The following is an 11,076-nucleotide window of genomic DNA, read 5'->3' on the forward strand; positions in this document are numbered from 1 at the left end:
CATGCTCACGTGGTTAACATTTTGTATGAGGAACGTAGAATCAAAGGAGGGATGAGAATAGAGAAAATGTGCTTCCTTGCTTAGACTTTTGGTGCAAATTCCATGACAAGAATTTCAAAGGATGGAGACTAAAGAGCACATGTCTTTGAAAAATTTGAGAGGGATTGGTTGAAGTTTTGGCCACCATGGAGGGCGAAATTTCAAAGGCCACATGTTTATCGTTGAAAAAATGGAGAGGGCTGGGTGAAGTCAAAAGGTTGAGGGCGTTGCTGAGCTCAAGGGCAAAGTACGTGTCGTGAAAACGATTGACTCACGTTGTTTTAAACAAAGAAACTTGCAGCTTGATAATAACGAGTGTGGAGAGTGCATGGATTGTTCCACTCTGATTGAGAAAAAGTGCAGAGAGTAAGGCTCACTTGGAAATGGGTCGCGACGAGACAATGCGAGTGGCTCTTGTAACGGGCTGCTCTGAAGGTGGCATCGGCCATGGCCTCGCTTTGGAGCTCGCCTCCCGTGGCTTCCTTGTCGTCGCCACCAGCCGCTCCACCTCCACCATGGCTTCCCTCCCTCTCCAACACCCCAATATCGAATTGCTTGCCCTCGATGTCTCCTCTCCCGAATCCATCTCCCACGCTGTCACTTCCGTCATCGCCACCCATAAACGCATAGATATCCTCATCAACAACGCCGGTGTTCCCTGCATCGCCCCTACCGCCGAGTTGCCGCTCTCGCTTCTGGAGAGCACCTTTAAAACCAATTTCTTTGGTATGCATTCCCACTAGGAGCTTTGCAAAGCGAATCGGGCGTTTTTTCGGGCGGGGGGGGGGGGGGGGGCGGGGGCGGGGGGTGATCTCGCGATATCATAGAGGATGCTTTTCTACTGTGTTAGCTTAAGGGACGCAGAGCTACGTATACACATTTCAACCTGCAATTCTGAAAGAACTTGCGGTGTTGTGGTAGAGGATTGTCTCTGTCCTTCTAGTGAAAGATTCGTAGCAACTTTTTGAAGTTCTTGAGGCTTTTTCCAGAGAATTAGTGATGTGCACTTACAGGATTTCCCGGGAGATTCACAACTCGCCCAGTTGGAACTTCAAATTATTTCCTAGTATACCTTGCCATGTTGATGTAGAGGTTTCATTGCCGTTCCGTGAGGATTCGCAGTTATTGGGTGCGGTGTTGCAAACTTCCAGCGTTGAAGAAGGGTTTTATTGCCGTTGATCCGTGACGATTCGCAGCTAGTACTTGCGGTGTTGCAAACTCGATTTGGACGAGTGCAGCTTTTGTGTCGTTGAACATGCGTCTTTTTCATTGGTGCTGAAGTGTCTTCATGCGATAGGATTGCTAAAATGTGGAAATGTTGCCAACAGGTCCAGTCGCTTTGATCCAGGCTGTGGTGCCGCACATGGTGCAGGCAAGGCAGGGAAAGATTGTAAACGTTGGAAGCATCGGAGGCTTTGCAGCTGGTCCCTGGTCTGGAGGATACTCGGCATCTAAGGTTGCACTTCATGCTCTGACGGACAGCCTCAGGTATACTTTGTAAACCATGTTACCCCAGGTTGTTGTGTCGAGGACGACGTAGTATATATTTTTTCAAAACTCTGTGTAGGTTTTGCTAGCATCTTCATATAACTCCACTCTTACATTGAAGTTTAGTTGTGATTAGGAGCTCAAGACCTTATACACTTAGCTTACAGTGCTTTGGTAGTTGATCTACAAATACTAGTACACTTTAGGAGTATGAAATATAAGACGTGCTTAAAGAATTCAAACAAAGTGTTATCTTGGAAGTAGCTTGCAACCACTCCGTTTTTTCTCTTGAATTCACTGCTATGATTTGAGAGCCTTGTGTTATCTTTCTATTACAAACTCGCTTATTCTCATTCAGGGTTGAGTTGAAGCCGTTTGGAGTCCAAGTTGTTCTTGTGACACCAGGAGCTGTGACATCCAATATTGGGAAAAGATCTGCATCTATATTCGAGAGTCTGAATCTCAAGATATATAAACCTTATGAGGAAGCTGTCAGCGCTAGGACCAGGTACTCCCAGCATTCACATTCTACTCCAACAGCCGAGTTTGTGACAAAGACTATTGATGCAGTTTTACGAGAGAACCCTCCCTACTGCTTCATTTATGGTGACCATTCAACATTTTATACGCTCTTGTACTATACACCCCTTTGGCTAAGGGACTGGTATTTTGAGAGGCAATTCGGACTTAAGCAGATCTTTTCTAAGAAAGAAATGTGAAGAAGTGCTCGATGAGTTCATATCCATGCATTACTAAAAGTCCATAACAAAGTGAAAGATGATAGCTAATTTGACAAAGCTGGATCCTTTGTCAGTTTTACCATTTTGCACTTTGTTCAATTGCTGCTTCTGTCTTCCACATACCAATTCAGACCCTCCCCTCTAAAACTAGATGATGTTAGTGATCAAACTCACTATATCTTTAAACTTCATAAGCTTTTTGAAGAAATTTAACAATGTTTAAATCCAAATCAAATGTTTGGGTAATGAGATAAACATTCCTTGACTTCTATTTTACTGTAAAATTTATACACTTTATTTCTAAAATGGAGCAAAACCTTCTCAAACCCTAAATTAAGCTTCACTTGTTGACCAATTCATGTATAAATAAATATTTACCTTCATTTTTTAACATTGTAATGTTTCTTAAAGGTAAATCTAAAGCCCTTTGGAGCAACATTGCAACTCACAATAGTTACACATTTGAGGGGTTTTAACCAATTGCTTTTGTGAGAAGAAACCACCATTACATGAGCTATGTTTCCATTCCAATAAGATACTTGATTTGACCAAAGGTCTACACCAAATGTATTTATACCCCTCTAGCAATTCTCGCCTAATTCCTCCACTATTTGCTCATTTATAATCCCTTTGAGTAATTCAATTGATTTCTTAGGTGAGAAGGTGGAGTATCTCTCAAGCAAAGGTCAAATGGATAACTTAAAATGCACTTGATCTCAAGCCATCCATTACCCATTCACAAGAGCTTGCCACTAGGCTACATGAAAATGTTGTGAAAGAAATAGAGTATAAGGGTTTTTAATTTTTAATCTCATATGTAACAAGGGATGTGGGTACATAAGAGGGGAGGCGGGTCCTCCATAAAAAGATGGGCATCCTCATTAATCACTCCTTTATCCCTTCACTTAACTATATCTCTCCCCTTCTTTTTTAATCACTAATTAATACATCCTTCAATTCTTTGCAAGTGGAGGTGACATATTTGGAAGGAACGTTAAGAGTACCCCTCTTGTGCAACTCACCAATTTCTCATATGACTTTCATAAGACAAGAAACATATCGTATGATCAACCATGGGTTCAAGATGACTAGTACTAGAACATACATTCCATTCCTCCTAATACCCCCTTCAACCTCTGGCAATGAATCTTATAGTTATGGCCCAAAAGCCCCAATTTCTTAAGCATGCTTTCACCCCATCCATGTAAGGAATGGGAGTCAATTCACTCATATAACTCACAAGAATGACTATTCAATTATTTCATCTCTATAGCTTTTAGTTCAAGTTACAACTTGCTTATTGAGTTTTGGACCAAAGCAAAAGTTTTGTTGAGTCGACAATGAGAAGATGGGGCATTGAATAGGTAAGTAAGCTTGAATGGTTTGAATCATAGGGTTGAACTCTTGTGAAAGAGCTTGATCAAAAGTTTGGAAAATTAGGGTGTCTTGAGAGTCCCAAATAGAATTGCCAAGTTTCTCTTTGAAGTAAAAGTCAAAATATTCTCTTTGGATCAAAGGTCAAAACTTGATGATTTGCCAAGTATATCTTAGATCTGAAGTCACAAATGATGTCATCTTGATCTAAAAACTTAGATCAATGATAAACAACTACAAATCCCTTTCAATAATATATAGTCAGATTGCCTATGCCAACCCTAATGAGCAAAATACAAGGGCAAATACCACAACACATGTTGAGAAGCACAATCTTACCATATTGTACAAGGATTGCTATTCATGAAATCATGTGCAATTTTGCATGATTTATGTATGTGAACATTTTCATACAACAATGGATGCAATCGTTGAAAAGCCTTCTTGATATAAAAAAACTAGAACTTGGCAATATACTGCCAATTGTCTAAACAATACTACCAGTAGGTGCCGCCAATAGAAGTACCACTATCCTTAGCAAAGGCCATAAGTACAAATGGTGGTAAAATTGACAAGAAATTGGACTATTGATACTAATGATGTTACTAATTGTGAAGGGTATATTACCTTTGATAATGGTCCTATTATCAACGGTAATAATACTATTATCAACAGTAATAGTGCCCTCTTGCCTATAGAGGAAGTACACCTCAAGTACACCCAGCCATTCTTGATGCTTTGCATCTGGGAGGTAATTTCCTCTCTTATCTAATTAAGCCCACCTAGGGCCTTGCCTACTTGGAGTGGTTCATGGTCCTTGTACTCACAAGGTAAGGGGCTATAGTGGGACTACTCCTTAGGTGCAAGTGCCTCGACTCTCTTGAAGGAAATGTTTTTCGTCATTTTTCAATTGCACGTAGAAAAATAATTTTGTGGCATCTTTCATGCATACAAAATGCATGTTGTTATCATGTTGCATGTATGCATGCATGTTTTATTGCAATTCTACATTCATAGGTTGTAATGTTGAATCATCCATGGCTGAAATCATGTGTTTAAAATATCTTATATACTATTGAATGCACAATGTATGTGCACATAGGATATGTTAGCTGAGCATCATGGAGAATGTCTATTTGATAGACATCTTTACACCACAAGTTGCACTAACACGTGGACCGTGTGGTGTCCTATCATATGTACAATAAAATCATCAAGATCGAATAGCTTAATAGTGACAATAGGTTTAAATTAGGATACTATAAAAAAAATACTACATCAAGGAAACATTGCATGCAATTAGCAAACTTTTGCATGCACAAATTTCTATGAGATGGAGTCAAGACAAGCTGATGTAGCTCCAAATGCATGTGTATTTTGTTAACAAAGGCATAATGCAAGCTATAGTAAGGCATTCAAAATGACAAAGTGTAAGTGGTCTCTCCTATGGATATGAATACAAAGCAACTTTCCATTCAAGATACATCAACACTTGTTGAGATTAGCTAGTCATGAAGCTTGTGGGGAGCCTCAATTTTTCTATGCAACCCTAGGCTATATATCATCTATGGATTTGGTTTCCTCAACAAGATCTCAAATCATCCTCTAAAGAACCATTCAAAATTTGAGATGGAGGTGCTTAAGTACTTGAAGGGTACATTGGATTATAACATTACTACACATCAATAAATGGAATGTTGTGACCTAGACTGGGTAGGAGACACAACAACACAAAGCAACTATAGACGCGCTTGGTAGACGCGCAAAATAGCGGGCACATCTATAGGCGTTGCTTTAGTAGAGAAATTACGAGCGCGTTTATAGGCACGGCTAAACGCTCGTCTATTTGCGCGTAAATCACCGTGTCTATTTGCGCGTTTGACCTGAGAAAATATGGGCCCATCTAACATCTTGTTTATTAGCGCATGTATTTGCGCGTTTATTTGCGCGTTTACACTGAGACTCAGACGCGCATTTAGATGCATAAATAGACGCACTCCAGAGAATACAGAAAGTGAGATTTTGGTGTACATCATTGCTATCCAAACATTGCCCATGATTACCAAAGCATATAATTTTTTGCAAGCCCACATATACAAGAATTAAGTGAAATGAGGAGAATGAGACAATATGTAAAATAGTTTTGCCAATATCAATTGTGGGGCTACGGTTCAATCTCATCCTCAATGAGATCAACCCTTGCCAAACTATCTACTTCAAAATCCAAACAAGTGTTTAGATCTACAAATACATTCAACCCACTACTACTTGTGCCACTCATGTGCTCATCGAAATCAACATCTCCAATGGTAGGCTCGTCCTCATGGGTAATGCCGGCCTCAATATCTATATCTCCTATCTCATGATCATCCTCCTCTCTTGTATCACGATCATCATTACGTCCATGGCCATGATCATCCTCCATACGCTCCATATTAGTAAATGTACTATACATCACTTTGGAACGTGGCATAATAGGTATGACATGCCACCATCTATTATTATCCACCATTGGTTGATAGACAACCTAATTCAAGCACAAATACAATCATGTTACTTTTCTTGCATCAAATATTTAAAAGCGAGTATTTTTATGTGTGTGCACAGTACCTGTTCACATTGTTGCGGTAGTACTAGCGTGTCCTTCCTACTTTGCCAAAACTTTGTGGAGTCAATAGTTACAAAGCCACTTGCATGGCGTTTGATTGTTGCATTAGGGCCTCTTTCCACCACGTCCTTAAACCACTTTACATCCAAAACATACACAAAGAAGCGTCGAAAGTCAAGCATAAGATATCTTGGATTATGCCACAATAATCATCCATGGCTCCATTGGCTCCCTCAAAGCTAGCAATGATGCCACAATCTTGTGTGTTTCTCTTATCATCAATCCGTTGTGTTCGAAAATGCTTGCCCTCACACCATATAGCATTGAACATAGTGCACTACACCAAGAAAAAATCAATTAAATAAGCAATCTAAATTATAAAAAGCTCCTAACTTATGCATAACATTCTATATACCGACCTTGCTCATGCATCCCGAGTGCATCCCCTAGCGTACTCCCATTCTTCCATTGTGATATGCATCCCCTCGTCTTTCTCTGCTTTCTCCATTTCATCAAGTAGCCAATCCACATGAATATCCTTTGGAAGTGCTCTTAGATGCTGAGGGTATGGCACAGAGATCTGTGGTGTGTACGAAAGAGGGCCCTTTCTTCTTGTCTTCTTGCCTTTGCATCCTCGTATCTTGTCACCCATCTTTTAATCACATCACTATTAAGCACGCAAAAGAGGTTGATACTTTTATGCAACTCCGTGTCTATTACTTTGTTGCGTCCTTTTCCTTGAGGCACAATAGAGGTCATCCTTAGGTCTTCATCATCTCTCCATAGTCGTGGGAGAGAGCTATCCACATCAACAAGAAACTCAGAAATATATACAAGTGACTCTTGTACCAACCAACCCTCGGCCATGCTACCTTCGGTCTTGCATTTTGTCTCACAAAGCCCTTCAACGTCTTCATGAAGCGCTCGAGAAAGAACAACCATCGTGCATGTATAGTACCGCATATAGCAATCTCATCCACCAAATGTACTATGAGATGTAGTTGGCTTGTGAGAATAGAACGTGGAAATGTCTCCTCCATTAAACAAACCGCCTCCATTGACATAACTCGAGCATTCTCAAGCATGGTGGGATCTATTTCCTTTGAGCTCACATACCTCACAAGCTCGCCCATCTTGTAAATACAATCTTTCACGTCCTTTGATGCACTACGTGAAATGCTAGTAGGTAGTATGAACTGAACCTGCGAGGAGGTGGTTGATTAGTTGCTTATAGCTATTCACTCACAAATTTGAAAGGAAAAAGATATTATGCATATAAAATACTTACTTGGAGCATCTTGTGCCAATCATGAGATTTCAAGCCATATAATTGCTCTACACCTCTTTTCTTGTTCTTTGTAAAGGCTCCCTTCAAACACCTCATGCATCTAGTGGGAGTACAAATTGTAGTAATAGCGTGCTTCACCGTCGCCATCTCTAGCTTTGATAACATCCACGGTGCACGAGGTAAAAAAAAACGCCCATTTGGTCTCTCTTGAGGCCAAGCTTCACGCATCCTCCCTGTGGTACGTAGATCCTCCCTTATGCCTGCCGAATCTCGTATCCCATTCAAATGCTCCCAAATGGTAGATGCCACATTCTTGAAGATATGCATGGGATCGAGCAGGTGATTGATCTTGAGGTGGGACCAATATGGTAAACGATAAAAGATGGAGTATCTAAACAAAATAAAGTGTTAGCGTGCAATCTTTACTTTCAACCAATATAGCCAATCTTTACTTCCAGCCAATAGTTACAAATCCTTATCGGCTCATGCCAAGTGGTGGAGGAGTCGTGGAACCGTCCCAAATTCTCATCCAATCTCCCACGGTGAGTGATTGTGGGAGGACTTCATTCCAAGGGGCAACATATCTAGGATGATCAGGTGGGAGAAATCGATGGTGATTCTCATAGATGACCTTATTCAATGCGTCTGCCCGTGAGGCAACTAGCGAAGGACCACAAACAAGACATGCATGGTAACCCGATGTAGTGAGACCTGAATAATAGATGCAATTAAGAGTGGAAGGTGGGTTTAGGGTGCCACATCCTTTGCCTATTCATAATTAAAAAATGCAATGCTTACCTGAACACTCGCCATAGCTTAGGAAGTCATGCATCGTCCACATCAAGACTGCTTTGCAGTTGAAGTCTCGTGACAAGGGAGGCCTGCTCACATCATGCACCTCAATACCTCTCCAAAGTATCTGTAGCTCATCAATCAAAGGCTCCAAATAAACATCAGGGTTTTTGACTTTATGTTTCCCTGGAATTAGAAGGGACAGCATGACATGTCCTTTCTTAATAGCCATAGAGGGTGGAAGATTGTAATTCACCAATACCACTGGCCATACACTGTAAGACGTGCTTTTGAGACCAAATGGGTTCACACTGTCCATACCCAATCCAAGTCTCAAGCTCCTAGGTTCTTCCTTGAAGCTTGGCCATGTGTCTTCAATATGCTTCCACGCAGGAGAGTCCACGGGAGTTCTCCACTTGCCATCGGTTGATCGATGGGAGGAATGCCATGACATGAGCTCTGCAATAGATTTACACTTGAACATATGTTGGATGCAAGGGATTATGGGAAAATGTCGCAATACCTTACGAGGCACGTCCAAGGTTTTGAGATCTGCTCTATATCTTGCCTCTCCAAAAGTAGGACACTCTCTTGCATCCTTATGTAGTCCACGAAACAAAACGCAATCGTTGACACATGCATGGATGCGCTTGTAATCTAATCCTCCAAGAGAGGTCACATGTTGCCTTGCCATATCTCTTGAGGTCGGTAATTTATTCTCCCTTGGAAGAATTTTACACAATAGCCTGCACGTGAAGACCATAAATGAGGAAAAGCATTCGAGTAATTGACCCACGCGCATAATTCACCATGTTTGCAAAATCTACTTTAAAGCTTACTTGAGTAATGCATTCAAACTTGCATTGCTCCATCCATAGATGGTTTGCAAGTTTAGTAACTCAAGGGAGGCACGTAGAACAGAGAATGTGCACCCCTCAAATAGTGGAGTCGATGCTGCGGTAAAAAGATCATCCTGCTCCATGCTATTATCCCTCCCTTGATGGACATATAAATCTCACACCATATCATCAAACACCTCCTCCTCCACGGCTTCATGAGGTAATGGCAGAGGGCTACTATCACCATCACTCCATGCATCCGTAACGGTCTCTCCTGAAGATCCCACCTCATATCGCCGACGCTTCGCCTCCTCACAACAGGCATAGGGTAACATGTGCGGGTGTGGCACTGCATCCTGTATCAAATTAAAACAGGATCATAACTCAAACATATGAACACCCATAGGTATCTCAATCAACCTTAACTTACAAACCCTTACCCTGTTTACGTTCACATCCCATTCTCCATACTTTGAGATATGATTGAGCGTAATCCTGCGTGCACGATACATGTTTCCTCGACATTGATCACATAGACATTTGATTTTTTGCTCCAACCACATTTCGCGATGGTGGATACGGAGGGATTCATCCTCACTGGAGCTACTTGTTGAAGATGGAGACATCCTACAAACAAACAACCCACCAAATTTGCTCTTCTTCAAATGCTTAATTTAAACTCTGTGTTGCGTCTATCGCCGCGTCTATAGTCGCGTCTAACATCACGTCTATCGGCGCATCTAAACGCGCGTCTACTCTGTGTATTTAAACGTGCCTATAGATGCGCTAATAGATGCGACTATAGATGCATCTACTTTGTGTATTCAGACGCGACTATAGATGCGCTAATAGACACGACTATAGATGCGGCTTTTAAACCTGCTTTTCCGCGCGCCGCTCGCTTTGCTTTTCTTTTCATTACTTAAACTTCGCGAGCGGCTTCCTTCCTTCTTTATTAGCAGTTCCATAGATTTGAAGCTTAAGAGAGAGCCTCCCATACACAGTTCCAAGCTTTCACTCAAGAGAAAGGGACCGTACCTACACTTGCTTCCAAGCCTAAAGGAGAGGAGGAGTACGAACAAGGAGAAGAAACAAGTTTGGAAAAGAAAGATCCTTCCATACCTTTTTCCAAGTAAGTCCTTTTGAAGTTGTTCTTGCTTGCTCTTTCCAGTTTTGTACTTTCTCACATCCACGAAACGCAGGATCTAGGTATGAGCGACATGTTCTTTTGTCGGGCGCAACATCCTTTTCGACTTTTTAGTATTCTTGCCTGTTGGAGCGCGTCTATAGGCGCGTCTAAAAGCATGTCTATAGGCATGTCTATCCGCGTGTCTGGCTTGTTGCAGACACACACAGACGCGTCTGTAGACGCTCACACAGACGCCCTGTTAAATGGACTTTTAAACGCACTGTTAGACGCGCTTTTAAACGCACTGTTAGACGGACTGTTAGACGGATTGTTAGATGCTCTGTTAGACGCGTCTATAGACGTGCAAATCAGATGGGTCTATAGACGCGCTCTGACAGAGCCTCTTTTTTCTTCCCCTTTCTTCTCGGCTCCCAAAGTAATAGATTTGTTTCCTTTTTTCTAGTTCAACATGTGGGGAGGAAGTGCTTCTAGCTCACCTGATCCGTGGGAATCGATTTGGAAGGACTTATATAATCTTTTAGGGCACCCTTCTAGTCCTACGGAGTTATACGGGTATATGACGGGTACCCTTAACACTCCCCAGGAGTCGGCACTATAGACTCCGAGCCACCCCACACCACCTGAGATCACCCCAGCGGAGTCCGCACAGCCGTCCTATGCCCCTTCCCCTGTACCATCTTATGCCCCTTCCCCCATGCCGTCTTATGTCCCTTCTGCCATCCCGTCTTATGCCCCTTCCCCCATGCCGTCAGGAGGTC

The 11,076-nt window shown here is 41.9% G+C and overlaps 1 protein-coding gene across 1 annotated transcript; it reads left to right on the forward strand.

The window, feature by feature from the left end:
* Positions 1–346: 346 nt before the first annotated feature.
* On the forward strand, positions 347–2,318 carry LOC147890023 (short-chain dehydrogenase RED1-like). Its single transcript, XM_087390948.1, has 3 exons — positions 347–765; positions 1,368–1,527; positions 1,886–2,318. Exons 1-3 carry the CDS (start codon positions 423–425, stop codon positions 2,244–2,246), a joined length of 864 nt encoding a protein of 287 aa, XP_087247074.1. The 5' UTR covers positions 347–422; the 3' UTR covers positions 2,247–2,318.
* Positions 2,319–11,076: the final 8,758 nt, after the last annotated feature.

The sequence above is a fragment of the Dipteris shenzhenensis genome, chromosome 19, assembly GCF_047967505.1.
Source record: "Dipteris shenzhenensis isolate YYH24624 ecotype China chromosome 19, Dip_SZ_1.0, whole genome shotgun sequence".
Classification (NCBI taxonomy): Eukaryota; Viridiplantae; Streptophyta; class Polypodiopsida; order Gleicheniales; family Dipteridaceae; genus Dipteris; species Dipteris shenzhenensis.

Bases quoted from the DNA above. Each gene is read 5' to 3' on its own strand.
- LOC147890023 (XM_087390948.1), top strand. From the start codon at position 423: ATGGGTCGCGACGAGACAATGCGAGTGGCTCTTGTAACGGGCTGCTCT. The intron at 766-1,367 runs GTATGCATTCCC...TGTTGCCAACAG, and splicing joins CTTTAAAACCAATTTCTTTG to GTCCAGTCGCTTTGATCCAG. The intron at 1,528-1,885 runs GTATACTTTGTA...ATTCTCATTCAG, and splicing joins GCTCTGACGGACAGCCTCAG to GGTTGAGTTGAAGCCGTTTG.